At 47.4% G+C, this 19,804-nt stretch overlaps 1 protein-coding gene across 2 annotated transcripts in view; it reads right to left on the bottom strand.

Annotated features, from left to right (window-relative positions):
* Window positions 1–3,635: 3,635 nt before the first annotated feature.
* Window positions 3,636–19,804, bottom strand: part of SYT13 (synaptotagmin 13) — a 39,349-nt gene continuing 23,180 nt past the window's right edge. Inside the window, exons 3-8 of one of the 2 annotated variants that reach the window (XM_023215859.1) lie at window positions 15,168–15,283; window positions 12,465–12,690; window positions 11,066–11,200; window positions 9,196–9,497; window positions 7,237–7,366; window positions 3,636–5,206 (exon numbers count right to left, since the gene is read on the bottom strand). In XM_023215859.1, the coding sequence (XP_023071627.1) occupies window positions 4,902–5,206; window positions 7,237–7,366; window positions 9,196–9,497; window positions 11,066–11,177 (849 nt within the window). In that variant the 5' untranslated portion in view covers window positions 11,178–11,200; window positions 12,465–12,690; window positions 15,168–15,283 and the 3' untranslated portion in view covers window positions 3,636–4,901. The remainder of the gene's footprint in view (window positions 5,207–7,236; window positions 7,367–9,195; window positions 9,498–11,065; window positions 11,201–12,464; window positions 12,691–15,167; window positions 15,284–19,804) is intronic. The other variant, XM_023215858.1, reaches the window with a different exon arrangement.

The following is a 19,804-nucleotide window of genomic DNA, read 5'->3' as shown; positions in this document are numbered from 1 at the left end:
CCTATTTCATTATGAAAATTAAAATGCTAGTTGCCATTAAAATAGAATGTATGTGCATACATAATATAAAATAAGGAATTATATGCAGACTTGGAAAGCAAAGACATCTCATGGCTTTCTTTATGGATTGTTTATCCTATTTAAGAACATTCTATTTTAATTCTGTGTAACCTGGCTAATTTTCTACTAGCTTTACAATTCAGGCCCTGCCCCTTGCTTAATCCCTCTTCCTCCAGAGGGCAGGGCTGTAGTGGCCACCAGGAAGGCTTAGGATGACAGGACTCCAGGAGTCCCCTTGTCCCTGCTTGCCACCAGGAGTTCATGAGTACCACTGGCTGCTGCTAGATCCTTCCATTGATGGAGTATTTCTTTGGGGAATGTTAAAGAAAGAGGAGTTACTAGTTTCCACCTAATTTTTCTCCCCAGCAATGAAGCCAAATCCCTGAAAAGCCTCATCCAACCTTGGCATTCCTAATTGTATGTAGCCTCTTTGATTCAGTAATCGAGCAAGGCCATCAAGGGACACATACATGCACACGCACAGAGTACTCTATGACTCACTCTATGAGTGAGTTTCATTCACTCCTGGATATATATCTTAGAAACTCACAAAAGTGCACAAGGAGACATACAGAGGAATGTCATAGCAGCATTTCTTGTAACAGTAAAAAAATAAAAAGTAAAAGAAACATGTAGATATACATCAACCACATAGGACTGTGGCATATCCATACAATGGAATATCATACATCAGTGAAAAAGGAAATAAACTAGAGCTGCATGTGTCTGCACAGATGAAACTGAAATATTTAATGTTGAGTGAAAACAGTGTGATAGAATTTAAATGAAGTTTAAAAACACTTTATGGAACTCAGGGTTTACAGAGACATGTAGTAAGTGTATGAGGGAATGCCTGGGATGATAAACCCCAAATCTAAGGTCATGGTCTTCTGAGTAAAGGGCACTGAGGGTACTTCAATTGTAGTTGTCAAGTTTTATTAAACATGGCAGTGGTTCATAAGTGCTTATCAGATGATTTCTTCTGCATTTTACATGCCGAAATATTAGGTAAAAAGGGGGCAAAAAAAGAAAACACCAGGCAGCTGACCCTGTTGGAAATTTTTTATTTACCACTGCAAGGTTTTTGCTCCAAAGTGTCACACCAGACATATGACTACAATGTCTCATGCGTCTTTTTGTGCTTTAGTTCATGACTGCAAAACACACACTTAGCATTTGACAACAGGAAACACAGAGGGCAGAAACAAATCACAAGGACTAGTTGGTTTAGGCTACAGCCACCTTTCACCCAGGACTCCTTTACATCCAAGAGAAATGGACCCTGAATAACTGGTCTCCTAGCTGACTCTCTGTGCCCAACTTTGTTTAGGGTGACTTGTCATTCAACCCACACAAAAAGTTATACCTCAAATCAAAATGGACAGACATATGCAAGGTCTTAATCAATAAGTGCTCAACAAAAGATATTGATTTGATGCAAGAGGTGGAGTCACAGATTAATGAGGGCGGAATCCTATTTTCTACTTCAGAAATCTCTGAAGAAGAGCCAGATCACCTTTTTGGGCAACAGTGCATTCTGAAATGGTCTCTCATCTTATTTTCACCTCTGCCTCACACCCTTTTTAGAAATGCTCCCTGGCATCACACAAGGTGTTCCTTTAAAAAATGATGAGATGCTTTCACACAGGCTCAATTACTATAATTTGATAGTAAATTGTCAATGTTTCTGGTACAAGGTAAGCTGATGTAAAGACTACTGAAATATTTTGATTTGGCAGTTTGACATCTCTGGGTAATTTAAAATGCACTAAGATGGAGTTTCAGTGGAAAAGCAGAGCAATTATATTCTCTTCATCTGTTGATTACATTTACATGGAGAGCAATGAATTGTCATTAGGCAAATAGTAATACTCAATGTCATGAATTTCTAGCCTGACTGCTGAGATATCTGATGCCTTTACCATTGAGAACTCAGTTAGGACTCTAATTTTTATGCCATTTGCAGTGTCTTTTTCTGCCTACTCCGCCAGGCATTCTTAATTCATTAATTCACTCAACAAATACATGTGGAGCACCCATGAGACAGCTTTATCCCAGGCCCTTAGAATACAGTGAACATAACAGACAATTCTCCTTCAAAATGTATCTCATTTCTGTAATCCCTGCTAAGTGAGGTCAAGGCTGACATCTAAGATGTTCTGTGGTGGAACCTGGCTCCCATCAGGGGCAACCTTTAATTTGGATTCTGGAAGACTAAAACTTGGAGATAAAAAAAAAAGAAGAAGAAGAAGGAGAAGGAGAAGGAGGAGAAGAAAAAGAAGAAGAATGAAAGGATGCTTCATGACCGAATGATGATGGGTGGAGTTGATAACTCTGGGATCAGGGGCCCCGCCCAGCCCACCTGAAATTCCTTTGATGGTACTATAAGGCAGCTGCATAGATTTATAAGGAGCCATGTTTCCTGATTTTTAGTCTAGAATCCAACTTTTCTAGATTGGAGTAGTAGATGTTACCAAGAAGAGAATGCTCGTCAGCTTTCAGCTTATAGGAAATGTTTTGTTTTCTTTTAGCCATACCAACCAAAGAGAAGAAACCAGTATGGTGAGGAGATCTCTCAAACTTGTTATAGAAAACCACTAACAAGTGCTTTCCTAAACAACACTTGGCAGGTGCTGGTCAACCTCATGATGAAGGTTTCCCATTATCCAAAAGACTTCCCATGAAAGAGGGATTCGATTTTTTTTCTGTTTTTTTTTTTTTTCAGAGGATGGGTAGAAGTTATTTCTAATGCTTTTCTATATCTGTACAGAAAGAAAAAATAATGACCATAGGTTATAAGGTTCCTGCTCAGAGTCTCAGGGAGAGGCCAAGTATAACTTGACTTGTTGAAGGAATGAAGCCCTTACCCATCTTGTCTAGGAATTCTGTCTTAGGGCAGTGGATTAGGGTGACATCTGAAAGCCCAGAGTTTTAATGTTAATAGAGAGGGGTCCAAAGGCAGAATCCATGGTTCTGGAAATACCACGATGCTTCCGGCACTTTCTGGGCATTCTCAGCTGCCAAATTAAAGTGAAAAACAGGCTGGGCATGGTGGCTCACATTTGTAATCCCAGTACTTTGGGAGGCCGAGGCGGATAGATCACCTGAGGTCTGGAGTTGAAGACCAGCCTGGCCAACATGGTGAAACCCCGTCTCTACCAAAAGTACAAAAATTAGCCGGGCATGTTGGTGGGCGCCTGTAATCCCAGCTACCCAGGAGGCTGAGACAGGAGAATCACCTGAACTTGGAAGGCAGAGGTTGCAGTGAGCCGAGATCGCGCCACTGCACTCCAGCCTGGGCAACAAAGAACAAAACTCCATCTAAAAAAAAAATATATATATATATAGTAACTTAGCTTAAAGATGATCTGCTGGTGGCCCCAGAGTTTGTTTTTAGCCAGGGAGTGCCTACAGGTTTTGAACACTATTTCATCTATTATATCATTCATTGGGGTGGGCTTCCTAGTCATTAGTCCTATCTTATACAGCTGGCCAAACAGGTTCTGAAGGGCAATGTCAACAAGAGAACCCAGGAATCCTGGTTCAGGGGTAAGTACTGTATCCACTCAGCAAGGCTCATAATTTAGATTTAATTAACAACGTGGACATCTGTTTAGAATAACAAGGTAGGAATTCAAAACCTAGCTGCTGGTTATTTACCCATTCAAGTGAAAACACATTTACCCATTCAAGTGAAAACAGAGGGAGGCACAGTTGCAAAACACCTGATTTCCTTTTTAAAATTGTCTTTCTTCTCTGCCTACATGTAGCCAGATGTCATAGACTAAGTCAATAACTAAATTCCTCCTGAAGTGACTGGAACGCTGAGAAGGGACCGGTCTATCTCAGAGAGTCACTTTGGTGATGCTGGTGGGTGTGACATCTAGCAATCAGAACCCAGCCAATGACTCACAGGAGATCCCACCTGTACTTTGTTAGGGATGGTCTCCCCAAGGATAATAGAAACTGATTTTAAGATAAAAACAATAAAATTCTTCAATAAAAAGTGCAAAATTCAGTCCAAGAGCAGGGGCCTTATGAGATGCACAAATTAAAGTATTAAGAATTAAAATAATTAAATAAAAAAGCCGAGGCCCCAGATTTCACACTGATGGTTGAGGTGTCCAGCATTGGAACTGGCTGCACCATGGTTTTGGGACTCCATCAAGGACTATGGCCGAAAACCTGTGTGGAATGTTGTAGAAGGAATTTCTCCAAGTACAGTGCTCCACCCTCTACATCAACTTGTTAAAAATGAAGGCTCCTGGGCTTCGACCAGGAATACCCACTAGGAATGTCTCCAGGTGAGCCCAGGAATCTGCTGGTGACTCTTCACATGCTAACGTTTGAGAACTGCCCGGTGACTGCCCTGCGTGGTGAGCTTGATTGAATGCTGGCTAAGGTTTCTTTCCACCTGGGCAACCTCTAACTCTAGGAGTTGATCCAGGATACTTTTGCTTCCTTCATCATTTTTGAAATGCTTGTTTTTCAAAAAGCCAAATTCTTCTTTGCATCCATGATTCCCACATTTAGCTTTCTCTGCATCTGGCCTAACCCCACCTATAAAACAGGCATAGGAACTGTATTTGATAAGCAACTCTTTCAGTAACACAGATGGGCAAAATGCATTCCTCAGTATGACCCGCATATTCCATTTCCACACACTGTCCTGCTCTGTCTTGCTTATTTCTTAGAAACAGGAGTATGATGAGAGAGCCATCCTAGCTTTGCAAACACATCTGTCACTGTCTTCTGGGTGTCAGAATGAGGAAGGGGCACAGAGAAGAGGTTGCAGAGGACGGGTCAGGGCTGTCCAAGAAGGGAGGCGGCCAGGCAGCTGGTTACAGGTGCAGCTGGTGCCACATGGCAATCTGCCGGCGAGGGTTTTTGAGCATCTCCTCCCAGTGGCTGCGCTCAGAGCCCGAAGTGTGCAGGCCCAGGCTGCAGTGGCCAAGCGCAAAGCTCTGCCCTGACTCGTCCTGGCCCAGCACTTCCAGCTCCACACTGGAGGCCTGCAGCAGGTCGTCAGGCAGCTCAAACATGATCATCTCGTTCCACACGGGGTTGATCTTGTGCTTGGCTCGTTTAGTCTGCTTCTTCTTCAGCTTCCGAGCCTGGTGCTTCAAGGTCACCTTGACAGAGACATCTGGGGAGGGGCAGAGGGGAAAAAGAGACAGAGAGAAGGGCCAAGAGTGAGTTTCTGGGATCTGGCAGGGCCCAGGACAAAGCTCCCTCCTGGTGCTAGAAAGATGATATCTCTAGCTCAAGAGTTCGGACATCTGTGCCCCATATACCCAACATCCTAGAGGGCTCAGTTTTTCCTTCTGGATACCCCAGCACAGGTCCCAAGTCTATGTGACCACAGAAGGCTCTGCTATAACAGCAGGAAAGCATCCCATCTGGACAATCTAATTCTAGGAGTCGATCCAGGATACTTTCGCTTCCTTGCATTGGAGATTATTCTCTGCTCCCCCACTGGGCCATGCATTCATTCAACAAATATTAAGTGCCTACCCTATGGCAGGCACTGGTCTAGATGTGGGGATACAGCAGAAGTTCTTGCCTCTACAGAACTTGCACTAAAGTGTAGGAAACAGCCAATACCACGATATATAAGGCTGACCACTGGGTGGCCTGTGATTGGGGCATGTTAGAGTACCAAGAAGGAACCACCCTTTGCTACATGACTTCATATCCCCACATCAAACCAGGTCCATGACAATAGCTCAGGGGTCCTGCAGCTGGATTTTAAACTCAGACCAGAAAAATGAAGCCAGCCCCCAAGTCTTCATCCCCTTGATTCTTGGTCTAAGCAATTTTGTCTGTTATTAAAATAGGAGATCCCCTGCTGGTTGGTTGAATTCTTCTGATCTGTACTTTTTAAAGTTTTATTTGAAGACCCCCAACTTCCTATGGAAGAGGAATGAAGGCAGACTGCCTGTTCCTGCACACTCCTCCAAACTCAGGACACTGCACCAAGAGAGCTGGCCCCGAGGAAATCCACAAACAGGTCATCAGGTGAGCTTTCATGTCACATCACAAGGCTGGACTGGATTACTTAGGGTTTCCAAAGCTAATGTGAGAAGAATTGTTACTTTGTATTTAATGCTGTAATTATCACCCCTAGGAGGTTAGTTTGTTATTTCTGCAGAGATAGTTGAGAGAGGAAGTGTTCTACTGTAATTGTCCTGACAGGAGCTATAAAAGAAAGCAAGAAGCAAAGAATTGTCTAAAGGGAATGAGAATAAAAGTACTGAACTTTGACCTTTGACTCAGGAAACTGCCAGCCAGACCAACTCTTCTCATTTCATTAGCCCCAAGTCTTTTGCTTGAAATTCAGAATGCAGTGGCAATTCTTTATTTGTACTCTGCTATAAATAGAGACTTATTTATATCTTGCTAAGAGCATGTGGCTGCCAGTCCAGGTATTATCTGGCTAGCTGAGGATGCTTTCCTGCTGATATAGGAGAGCTTGCTTTGGTCTCCAAGATGCTGAACCTGGGCTGGGGTATCCATAAGGAAAAACTGAGGCTTCCGGGGTGTTGAAGAAAAGCTTATTTGGGTATATGGGGCACAGATGCCTGAAACCTCAGGCCTCAGCCCATGTACCCACACACCTTCTGCCATCACCCACACTCAGCTGGTGTGAGGGTGGCAGTTGGCAAAAGGCTGAGAAGAGAGAAGAGACGGGTGGGTGGGGGGAGTGCAGTGGTGGTGAGTTCAGACAGGAGGGGAAGAACCTGGGCTTCCTGACAGCTGCCTGAAAGGTGGGTCCAGTCAGATGTGGGTGACAATGTCTGGGCCAAGTTTTCCCAACAGTCCAGGCCCTTCACTCCACGGCTATAGTCCGACCCTTGGCTTCTTGTGCTCTGTGGTTAGGGCTGATGGTTCTCATAGTGGATCTCCAAGGTAGGGAGCCCCAGGTGGCTCACACTTGGGTCCTAATGGATGGGATTGGCCCAACAGTAAACGGATGTGAACTCGAAGAAGTGAGTGTGTCCTTGAAAATCAGTTTGTGAACTTAGGGTGAAGAACACAGCTGAGTATGGCTCGGTAGATGTGCTCATATTCCACCTCCCTGCTTACCTGTGACCATTTCCTCCCAGGCACCACCTCCCTCAGCACACAGTCCCGGTAACTGGATGGGCCTTGGCCATCCTCTCACGTCTCACTCACCCTTCCCCAGGAGCTCCTTGGACTGGTTAGAGTGGAGGTTCTTGGCTTTAATCAGCACCACCAGGAGGCGGTTGGCAGCTGGGAGGTAGCTGATGGATAGAAGGACCTCTCCAGCTCCTGCAGATGGCTCCTGAAACAGAAGAGGAGACACAGGAGGGGAGTCTCACCTGGGGATGGCTTCTGACCCAGCAACAGATGCTGAAGCTCGGGTCGTGCTGGATTTGCATCCAACAGGCATCCTTGAAACCATTTACCAATCAATTCTGGGGTCTCCACCCTTGCAGAAAAGAGCAAGGCACAGAAGAATTCTATGTGGCATGCACTTCAATAGCAATTTCTTTGTTTGCCTCCAAATGTTATTTTTCACATACCGCATAGTCAAATCCAACATACAAAACAGAGCAAAGAAATGCTACTCAGAATGCAGCAGGGGGAAGGAGGCTAGAATTCCCCATTACCCTTCACCTTCCGCCACCCCCAAGCTCCTGGGACACCTCTGTCCTCTAGGGCCATAAGAGAACAGTTTCAGAATCCCTGCCTGGGCCCATCAGGTTCCTGGGGCAGCGGGAGAGTTATAATTCATTACTTTGTTTGAAAAGATAGTTCTTTCCAACTCCAGGAGGTTGCTTCATCAACAGAGGGACCAGTAATGTCAATGAAGTGCTGGGGCATATGACGGTAGATCATGCCCAGAGGCAACTGGCAATAACCACACCTCGAAGGAGGTGATGCCCTGTGAGGCATCCAAAAAACACATCTATCCCTGCATGCAGCCTTAGAGTAATTCTCCCGAAATTCCTACAGGAGTTTGTTTGGAATTTCAACAAATCCATCAAGGGACAAGAACCACCAAAAGACACCTCCCAGGAGGTGGGTGTTTGATTGCAATCCAAGCTCTGGGGAGACTGGCAGGAAAAAGAAGGGAGTGTGTGGGCAGGGATCAGCTGAAGGTCAGAAGTCTCCTCTGTTGAGCAGAAAGAAGATGCCCTTCCCTCGAAATTCCAAGGAAGAGGCAGATGTGTGGCCTGCTGTGCCAAGATGGAGAGTGGGGAGTGGGAGTGGGTTAAGGGCCCATGGAAGCTTGTCCTTCTAGATGTCACAGTTTTCAGTCCTGTGCCCCTTCCCTCCAGGTTTGTCCCTCTTTCCCAGCTGTGCAATGAGGGTAATTCAGTGAGGTCTGGTACCAGGCTGGGGCCCTGGCTAACAGCCACCATGGCTTCCCAAGCTTCCTCCCCTCCTGTCACACCTAGGATGCTCCCCAGGGATCCCCTCTCTTGAGGGCTGCGACATCTCAGAAGACCCTTCTTTCCCACTCGTGGCCCCCCAACAGCAGATATGGGTAAAACATCCTGAGTCTGGGGATTGCGTGGATCACCGGGCTCTGGGCCTGCCCCCAGCCCTGATTGCTCCTTCAGAGCCCAACACACGGGGCCTTCTAGAATTGTTTATCAGAGCACATTGGTCAGGTTGCTCTTACATGGCTCAGAGTGGAACATGTTGATATCATCATCATTTGTCTGTGCCAATTTGTGCCCTAGTCTGTACACTCCTGAGTGGTGGAGCTCCACCCTTCCCCGCTTCATGCTCACCTGCACAAAGGAAGGAAGGTAGAATGCCCTGCAGTGTCTGGCACATAGTAGGAGCGCACGGAGTATAACTGGATTGAAATAGGGACAATACTTCATAGCAGTAATACACGCAGCATGGCATTTTCCACGATGGCAAAAAGAGTCTCTGCATGGCAAGTTAGAGCCAAGACTAGGAGCAGACACTAGGGATCCCAGATCCTCTAGCCCTCTGCTCCATTCAATACTCCAACCTCCCTTCCAGCCCCAAGCCAGGGAGGTCTCTGAGGCTTGTTCCCTAAGACCTGGCCTAGAGTTGCTGGGAGGACACCGGGTTCTGCCATCCCAAGCTGCACTGGCAAGTTTTCCCTTTCTAACCCAGGGGTAACCCTACCTTCACTGAAGTCTTCAGCTCACCCCACTGGGCAGCCCCTAGAGGCACAGATGTCCCGTCCAGGCCCAGGCAGAGCTCCCCGGCTACACTGTGGCGGGAGAAGCGGTCGCAGGTCCTCAAGGTCAGCGTCAGGGTGGCTGTGGGGAGCTCCTCCTCCGCCAGGGGGAGCACCAGGCCCTCCTCCCAGGTGGTGTGCAGCTGCCGCTTCTTTAGGGCTGTCTGCGCCTCCACAGAGCCAGTCCTATTGGCCACACTCCCTTGGACATAGCAGTCACAGCCTCCATCGTGGTTGCTGGTCACAGCTGCAGGCAAGGAGAACAACACAGGCATGGGACTTCCTGAGGACAAGTGGAGGGGACAGAAGCATGCCTTGCTTGGGGCTGTGGAATCCAACTTAATGATGTGACTTTGGGTGTCTGAAAGGCTGACCATGCCGGGCACCAGGGAATCGCCTTTCACTGAGACATTTAGAAATAGATCATTTGAGGAGGCTGGCCTCAGCACACGCCGATTCTCTTTCTTGGAGAACAGGGACAAGACTTGGCATTTCCTGGAGCCCCCTGAACTCTGGATTCTGAAATTTTGCCAAGGTGCCAGGGCTTGCTACTGGGGACCTTTACTAGTGGTGCTGCTGACACATAACTGTTTGTTCTGAACTTTAAATAGTCACCACGTAACCATTTTCCATGCGAATCACTTGGCTCTTACCTCATGAGTGAGTGTGGCTTTATGTTCTGAACCTTGGTGTTTTCAAAGCTTCACAATGTGTGGATCTGCCCAGAAATTTACACCTTTGGTGCTTTTCTGACTGGCTCTTCAGTGATCATTTGGAAAGTGGTAGCTGACATTTCACAGGAAGAGAAGATGAAGAACTGAGGCTATGTGTCTTAATAGCAAGAGCTTTCCACTGAACTTCAAGGGACTGCTTAGTCCTGGCTCTGTCACCAGTTAGATGCAGTGATCTTTGACAAGTCATATGACTTGCCAGACCTCAGTTTCCTAATTTGTAAAATGCACTAGTGTGAAGACCAAACACAATAAAGTATAGGAGGAAGGTGCTTTAAAATCTTAAAAGATAATACAAGGAAAAAGACTCTAATAATAATAAGATAATACAAGGAAAAAGAAAATAGAATTATATACAAAATTCCAATTTATCTGACCCCATTGTTAGCCCTGATTCCTTTGCAAAGTCTTAGCTTTATTTGCTGTCCTTAAAGTGAACTGTCAGGGTAGAGAAACCAAGCACATCCTGCCACCCTTAGGCTGCTTGGCTCTTAGATTGTAGAAATTTTCTGACCACTCGCAACACCCTCTGTGTACAGCACAAAGCCCTGTCCAATTTCAGATTCATCTGTGGCAGAGATGGCTAGCTCTTCACCCCAAACTCATTGCCTTTCCTTCCCAGGCACCCGCCAACTCACATTTCCCAGCCTGCTTTGCAGTTGGGTGTGCTCATGTGACTGAGTTATAGCCAATGGGATGCAAGCGGAAGTGACGTCCACCAAGTCCAGGTAAGGGCTGTTAAGGAATGATCGTGCCCTCTCCTTCTCTTTCTCCTTCCATCTGCCAGATACAGATGGCAAGGATACAGATGACAAAGAGGGGGTTATGGAGCCACAGCTGGAAGGAGCCTGGTCCTTGAATCACCATTTGGAGAAAAAATGTGTCAACCAGGAATCCTCACTTTGGACTGTTGGTGTTGGGGGTGTGGGAAATCTTTGTGTCTAAGCTCCATGTGTTCCAGGGTCTGGTTGTTAGAGTCCTAATCCTGTGCTCCCTCCAGCTGCGGATGATCCATCCTGTCTGCACAGCTCCTCCAGGGCAGATAGATACACAGAAGCCCACGAGAGTCAAATAAGAGCAGTACCTTCCAGGCGAGTCACAAACAATTCAGCCTTCTGACGGTCATAGTCCAGGCAGTAGTGGAGTTTGGGGGCCTGGTTCCAACTGGCAGCCTTCTCTGGGTTCCAGGTCTCCATGACACAGACATCCTCCACCACACCTGTTAAGAAAGGCAAAATCGTCACTGCCACCCACACTGGGGTTCTGCTTTCCAGATTACACCTTTCCCATCTCTATCACCTATGCCAGGAACCCAAACCCAAGTCTTCCCAGCTGTGCACAGAATCACAGTGGCCACACCAAGACAATACGTGGGGTCAAAGTCACAGTCCATTAGGCGGCATCTGTGTCCACTGGCTCCCTCACCAACCACACAAAACAAAACAAGAGACTACACAACAATCCATTCTCCCTGCTTTATGTTTTGTCTTTCTAAAAGGCCTACATATTCTTTGGGTCAGGGACGACTGTGTCTCTTCTTCCCATATCTTCCCCAGTGCCCAGCAGCAGCATGGTGCTCCTAAAGGTTCTGTACTCTTGATGTTGATGCTGATGAAAAGGAGAGTAGAAATAGTAGCAATATATTTTGGCTGGGTGTGATGGCTCATGCCTGTAACCCCAGCACTTCAAGAGGCCAAGGCAAGAAGACCACTTGAGCCCAGGAATTTGAGACCAGCCTGGGCCACATAGTGAGATCTCATGTCTACAAAAAATAAGCAAAAATTATCTGGGCGTGGTGGCATGCACCTGTAGTCCTAGCTATTCAGGAGGCCGAGGTGAGAGGATCACCGGAGCCTGGGAGATTGAGCCTGCAATGGCCCATGATCATGCCACTGAACTCCAGCCTGGGAGACAGAGCAAGACCCCAACTCAAAAAAAAAAATTGCTTGGGATCTTAACTCAAAAAAACAATAAAAAATCCAATATGTTTTTTGTTACCTCCTTTGTGCCAGGCCCTGAATTAAGCATTTTATGTGTGTTATTTTATCTACACTTTACAACTCCCCTACCAGACAGATCATAGTCTAGTCCCATTTTATAGATGAGAAAACTGAGGTTCATGGAGTTACAGCATGACCCATGCCACATAGCAAGTATATGAAAGGGCAGCAAATTAAACCCATGACTCTGAAGCCTATGGTTTTAACCATGGCTCTTTATCCTCTCTTATAGTTGCACACATATGACTTGAAAGGGACTCCATTTCCCAGTGGAAAGTTGGCAGCCTGGGGGAGAAGTGCTATGGCAACACGTTGTCAGGAAGGAAGGATCATGATTCTAAGGCCTAGTGCCCACCTGCTTGGCTGGCGCCAAATGCTGGGGCACTCAGCCTCCTCATCAGGTTACACACAGCATCTACAGAGACATTGACAAACCCCACTGGAGTGCTGCCCATGGAAGTGCAGAGGGCAGGAGACCCCTACCATTCTGAGGGAGGATGAACAGCTCCTCTGTGACCTGCCTCTTGAGGCGACTGTCATTCGGGGGTTGAGGGCTGGCAGGTGCAGTGGGCTCCTCCGTGGACCTCAGTGAGTAGTCTGCATAGTTGATGACCTCTGGAGCCGTCACAGCTGGCCTGGGTCCATAGATATCTGGGAACTTGAGGAGGGCACGGGGCTGAACAGGTTCTGTGGATTTTTTAACGTTGAACTGCAAACACAAATTACTCTGATTAGTCCACAAAGGAGCACTCCTGTCTGTTTACCCCCATGGAAGGGAGAAGCTGTGAACTGACCTGTTGTAGGAGGCAGACGGAGAGGTGTGGTTCCATTCTGCTCCAAAGAGCACAACTTACCAAACCCACTCAAATCCACAATCCACTGAGATGTGGGCCCTGTTCATCTATCCCTCCTCCATCCATCGGCCCATCCATCCTATGGCTGTGCCCATGGGTATTGCCTGGACCTGCTGCAGGTGGTTCCCCCTCTGCTGCTCTCACCTGCTCCCTTGCCTCTTCATTCTCCCTTCTCCCTTCTTCCCTCCTCTTCTCCACCTAATGGTTCAGAAATGCCAGTGGCTCCCACCACACGTGGAGCAAAATCCAGACTCTCTGTAGCTTGCCTAGCTTGATCCTGCTCATCTGTCTGATATCGCCCCCAATCCTTCTTTAGCTCACCTCCAGTCACTGAGCTCCCTGCTTCTCAAACAGCTTGGGCTCTTTCCTTGGTCCAGCTTCCAGCCCCTAACTTTTTCTCCCAAACCGCCCACCCCTACCTCCACCTGCTTTTTGCATGGCTGGCTCCACCTCATACCTGAAGTCTGACCAAGGAGTCCATCTCTAACCTTCCAATCTAAATTAAATCCCTCCCCCAAGCCTGTCCCTCTCTATCACCACATCCCACTCTTTTGCTTCACAGCATTGATCTCACCCTATATTGTTTTGGTCATAGGCTGGCCTGTTTGTAGTAAGTATCTCCCACTAGCATGTGAGATCTATTAGCACAGGAATTATGTCATGTCTTCCTCCTGCCTAGATCAGCCTGGTCCAAAGCCTACTGCCCCCATGGCTCTTGATGTTTGTCCTGTCTTCAGGTCTTTCCCCAGCAGAGCAGTCCCCATCAGAAACATTTGTCATTATCTTGTTACACACAGCAACTAGTCACCCTGGGAGAGACATGCATGACTTGCAAAACCAATTTCCCTTTGCACCTCCACCCACACTGACTGTCACTGGGCATCAAGTTGCTGTGTCCCTTGTGCCTAGCATGGTGTCAGCTCACAGGGAGCATGCAATAAATACCTGTGACTAGGGCTGCCATGTTGTATGGTTTGTGCACTGCACAAAAGTCTCTGGATGAGGACAGAGTAGAAGCCAAAATGCAGCCTGTGTACCACTTGTCCAGTTGTGTGCTCTAGGCTAGGCCCTTTTCGCTCGGAAAAAAGGGGAATCTTTCTTTTCGAAAAGACCCACCTGCTTGTCAACCCTTAAGTACATGGGGCCCCTCACACAGAGAAGTGGGATCTTCTGTCTCTCCCTTCCATTTGAGAGACTCAAAGTTATATGACAGGTAGCAAGAGGAGCCTTCCCGGTCCTCAGGATTGAAGACCAGGTCTAGAGCTTAAATTTCTGGCACCTGGGTGGGCAGCCCACAAAAGGGCCCTCAGGTTAGACAGGCAGATCTGAAGACTGAGATCTATGACTGAGTCTCCCAAGAAGCCTTCTGCCCTCCACGCTAGCCCTGCTGGCCCTCCTGGCCCTCCCATCTCTATGGCTGAAGCGGGTAGTGGGTGCAAATGGCTGGCAGCAGGACTCAGGCTGCCCTGCCCAGTGGCAGGAGTGACCCTGCACTGCCTAGGGGTGGGACTGGACCTGGTCTGGAAGGAGAGGCACTTAACAGTTTGCACTATTTCAAAACGTTGTGTTTCTAATTTTTGTACCCTCTTTAATTATCCCAGGATGAATCCTGGACATTCTGCCCTGGTTGAGACTCTGTCCCCAACCATTCCCGAAAGAGGCTGGACCTAGGTGATAGGGACATTCCTTAATTAGTTTCGTCCATTGGACATAAGAAGCTGCAGCAGGGCCCAAAGGGGCAAGAAACAGGGGCTGGCCTCTCGGTGACCTCTTGGACAACCTCTTCCTGCCGGGCCCCCCATCCCGCTGCTGCCCCTGCATTTCCACGGGTTTTCTTCTGAACTTCCCTAAAAGGTAGAGATTATCCCTCTTGTACAGATAAGGAAACTGAGGCTCAGAGGAGATTTAAGAAACCCTCAGTTCTTCTCTCAGAAACACGGCACAGCAGATTATAATGTAACCCAAGCGAGGACCTGATTGTATCCTGATCACCACTGAGTGTGCCTGGCACACATGGGCTCTAAAAGCATTTCTGACTACAGTGGAGTGAAGTCACTTGCAATCATGCAGCTGGTGAGGGCAGCAGCAGAGTAAGCCTAGATCAGCCTGGCCCAAAGCCCACTGCCCCCAGGGCTCTTGACATTTTTTCCTGCCTCCAAATCTTTCCCCAGCACAGCAGTCCCCATCAGAAACATTTATCGTTACCTTGTTACACACAGCCACCAGTCACCCTGGGAGGGACATGTATGATTTGCAAAATCAGGCCCCCTTTGTACCTCCACCCCCACTGAGAGTGTCACTGCCATCAAGGAGGCTGGCTTCCGGTACCAACCCTGCCGCTGGAGCTGGGTCACTTTGGGCAGGTAATTCCACCTCTCTGGGTTGTCACCTCAAGTGACAGGTGATTTGCAGGCTATCCCACTCCACATTCTGAGTTGCTTTTTTAGGCTGCAAAGAGGTGAGAGACACCATTGCTTTATTTTCAGGTATAGGTGAGTTGGAGATGATCACAAACAGGTGAAATAAATAAGTATATTTGGCCACTCAGGACCGCAACACAGAAGCGGACGGAAGGCAGTATGTGTAAATAACACCTGATAGCCAGTGCACAGTACATGCAGGGCACAATCAGAGGTGCCTGGGAGGCCAAGCTGGCCTTCAGGGAGGAGCCAGGGTGTGACTGAGACCTTGAAAGAGAGGGGGATTTAGAAGGCAGGGGTGAAGACCGGGGTTGGGGGAGTAAACGTCTGTGCTCCTGACACCAGATGCTCAGGGCCCTTGGAAGAGACACAGAGCAATGACTAATGTTGCCATCTTTCTATCCTATACAAAGTCACCTCCACCTTCAATATTTCATATAACTCTGTATTACCTTCATCCTACTGTTTCACAATGAGGAAATTGAGGCTCAGGGGAGCTCGCAATCATACAACTGACAAGTGGTATGTATCATAAAGCCTCTAGATGTTTTCACTTCAAAATTCACGTCATTTCCATTGCCCTGCAGCTGCTGCTTCTCAACACCACCCCCTCGCCCCCCACTGCAAAATCCCTGTTGGTCTTGCCACTGGATTCTAAATGACAACCACAGCATCTCAGGGGCCCACCTGCTGCCACTCCCTCCCATTCATCGGCACAAAAGTGCTCCCAGCTGGGCCTCAGCACACACCTGACTTAAAGTCACCCTCTGCTGTCACTTGGTTGGGACCAGAACTAAGACTGTTTGGGTGGCCTGGGAAATATTTTTTGTGTTTATATTTGGTTTCATCCCAATTCAATCATCTGAGAAAAGGGCTGGGCTTCATTCCCAGTTTGATGCAATTTGGATGATTTTGCATTTTCAAGGGGGAAATAATCACTGGGCTCAGCTCTGAGTGAAGTTCACTTTGTGTTGCCTCAAGTCGTGACAGAGTCTGGCTCTGCCTTCCTCCCTCCTCAGTGGATCTCAATTTGTGTGTCCCTGATAATCTCAGGAGCTTGTTACCAGAGCTTAAAATGCACTCCTAGAGCAAAAGATTGGGCATTTCTTGGTTGTCTACCAATACCCATTCCCTCTCCCCTCCACCCACCCTCCACATCACCAGGTTGTCTAGGTTCCATCCCATCCCCAGCTCTCAGGAAGAGGTCAGATCTTTCCATTTCTTGGCATTATCTTGGTGACTGATTCCTAGGGGTTGGCACCCGTCCTGGGGAAGCCAACCCAGATGGAAGGGAGGGACTTGGATTCCACAGTAGTAGAAGTCCCCTCCTCCCTGGACAGGAAGCGGGTGGCCCTGCCTTGTGACTGCAAGGTGAGTCAGCCTTGGAGCAGCAGAGTGGAGAGACGGAAAGTACCTGTGTCCTTGATGGCAATGTCATTAAGCTGCTCAGCCAACCAGTCCTGCAATCTGTCCTGCCTCTGCATTTCAAGTTACATGAGTAGTACTGTTCTTATTGTTTAAGCCAGTTTGAATTGGGACTTTAGTGCCTTGCAACCCAGAGCATCCCAAACTGATGCATTGCCTTTTTCACAAGCATCACAGGAGGTCATCACCCTGGTGTGGAGAAACTGGGCCTGGAATAGAAGGAACCCCTCTTGAATCTCTGCATTCAGCCCAAGGCATCCTCATTTGCTGTTTATTCTTTTCCCACTTTATCCTGTGTGGCAAATGGCTGGCTTTAGCTAGGAATGACTTACACCTTTGCACAGGCCAAGAGCAGAGTCTGATGACAGCTACATGAGTCTCTTCAAGGAGCAAAAGCAGCAGCTCATTACCTATCTCCTTCTCTTGTACAATCTTATTTATTGCATTTCAAACTTGGTACCATCACATCTTTCAAATGCATCTATCTTTGCACTTAAATAGCTGAAACTTCAGTGCCAGACAAACCGAAAATAGGTTCAGAGGTTGAGAGAGGGAGCCTGGGAGAGGGTTCTAGGTGAAGAACAATAACGTCTGGGGGAAGGAGGTGCTCAGGGTAGCAGGGCCCTAGAGAGAGACCTTGCTCCAGCCTTCCACCATGGGTGCAGGAGGGGCAGGACTTAGAATCAGATATTCTCTGTCTACGTGTCCCTTGACGCCCAGGAATAGGGCCTGGGAAGCATATCTGCAGGATGAATAAGGTAAGATTTCCAGGGGAGACAGGCATTCAACAATTAGGGGATGGGTGCATAGCTGTGCTTGGCATTGTATGTGCATCTGGATAGAAGAATCACACCCTCAGATGTGCATCAGACCTCTCAAATGTACCTCCTTAGATTCTCCCAGCCTCACCTGTCCCTGGGACCTTTGGCTGCTTGCTCCTCCCACTGCGTCCAACCAGCTGTCCATGGGCACAGCCCCACAGGGTCTCACATGGGGCTCAAGCCATACCTCTCTTGCCTTCTGCCCTGGGACTTCTCCATGCCTGCTGAGGTGTGAGACACCAGGAACACTCTGTCCACTCAGAAGCAACCCAGATGTGCAGAGAGTTAAAGCTCCACAGGGGAACTCAGCAACAAAAACCCAAACAACCTGATTCAAAAATGAGCAAAGGACTTAAATAGACACTTCTCTAAAGAAGATATGCAAATGGCCAATAAGCACATGAAAAGATGCTCATCATCACTAATCACCAGAGAAATGCCATAAAAACTACAGTGAGATACCACCCGGCACCCATTAGAATGGCTACTATCAACAAAACAGAAAATGACAAGCACTGGTGAGGATGTGAAGAAATTGGAATTCTGTGCACTGCTGGTGGGAATGTAAAATGTACAGCTGCTGTGGAAAACAGTATAGTAGTTCCCTAAAAAATGAAAAATAGCCAGGCATGGTGGCTCACGCCTATAATCCCAGCACTTTGGGAGAAAGAATTGGGTGAATCACTTGAGGTCAAGAGTTCCAGACCAGCCTGGCCAACATGGGGAAACCCCACGTCTACCAAAAATACAAAAATTCGCCTGGGCCTGGTCGTGCACACCTGTGATCCCAGCTACGCAGGAGGCTGAGGCAGGAGAATCGCTTGAACCTGGGAGGCAGAGGTTGCAGTGAGCCAAGATCATGCCACTGCACTCCAGCCTGGGTCACAGAGCAAGACCTTGTCTCAAAAAAAAAAAAAAAAGAATAAAATTGCCGTATGATCCAGCAATTCCACTTCCAGATATATACTCAAAATAATCGAAAGCAGGGTCTTGGAAGAGATATTTACACCCATGTTCACTGTAGCATTATTCACAATCACTAAAAAGTGAAGCAATCCAAATATCTATGAACAGATGAATGAATAAACAAAATGTGGTATATCTATACAATGGAGTATTATTCTGCCTTAGAAAGGAGGAAGATTCTGACACATGCTACACATGGGTGAACCTTGAGGACATGATGCCAAGTGAAATCAATCAGTCACAAAAAGACACCTATTGTATGATTCCACTCAAATGAAATTCTTAGAGTCCTCAAAATCATAGAGACAGAAAGTAGAATGGTAGATGCCAGAGGGAGGGGGAGGGGAAAATGGGAAGTTATTATTCAATGGGTACAGATTTTTAGTTTTACAGAACAAAAAGTGTTACGGAAATGGACGGTGGTGGTGTTTGTAAAACATCCTGAATGAATTAATACCACTGAACTGAGGCTGGGAATGGTGGCTCATGCCTATACTCTCAGCACTTTGGGAGGCTGAGGCAGGAGGATGGCTTGAGCCCAGGAGATCTAGATGAGCATGGACAACATAGTGAGACCCCATTTCTACAAAAAAAAAAAAAAATTAGTTGGGTATGGTTTTGCACGCCTGTAGTCCCAGCTACTCATGGGGCTGAGGTGGGAGGATCGCTTGAATCCGGAGGTGAAGGCTGTAGTGAGCCGAGATTGCACTGCTGCCCTCCAGCCTGGGCAACAGAGGGAGATCCTATCACACACACACACACACACACACACACACACACACACACAAAACCATTGAACTGTATACTTAAAAATGGTTAAGATGGTAAATTTTATGTTATGTTCTTTTACCATAATAAATTGAAAAAAAAAAAAAGAGAGAAAGAGAGAGAAAAAAAAAAAAAACAACAAACACCTCTATGGGAGGAACCCGACCACCGTGAGCAGGAAGACAGGCAATGAATTCTCCTTCCTCCTCCTCAGTGTTCCCAAAAGTGCCTTCAGTCGCCTTTTGGAAGATGACCCTGCAGATCCAACAGTCACCCTGAATGCCAAGTGGCAGTGGCTCGGTAATGCCCCTGTGCTTGTCCTTCCTCCTCCCGGGCCCCGCCCACCGTTCTCCGGCTCCTGCTTCCTCATGAAGGGCAGCACAGACGCCTCTAGCTCTGCCTCCGGTAATAATCCAGGCAGAGACAGATGGCATGGGGGGTGGAACCTGAACCTTCATTTAATGAACAAATATTTATTGAGCCCCACTACAAGCCAGGTCCTACGCTAAGTGTTCGGAGTATGGGAGTAAACAGGACAGATGCTGCCCTTCCCTTATGGGGTTATGTTG

This window comes from Piliocolobus tephrosceles, chromosome 13 (genome assembly GCF_002776525.5).
Source record: "Piliocolobus tephrosceles isolate RC106 chromosome 13, ASM277652v3, whole genome shotgun sequence".
NCBI classification, from domain to species: domain Eukaryota; kingdom Metazoa; phylum Chordata; class Mammalia; order Primates; family Cercopithecidae; genus Piliocolobus; species Piliocolobus tephrosceles.
The sequence above is the reverse complement of the archived record's forward strand: the minus strand, read 5'-3'. Positions and strand labels throughout refer to the sequence as shown.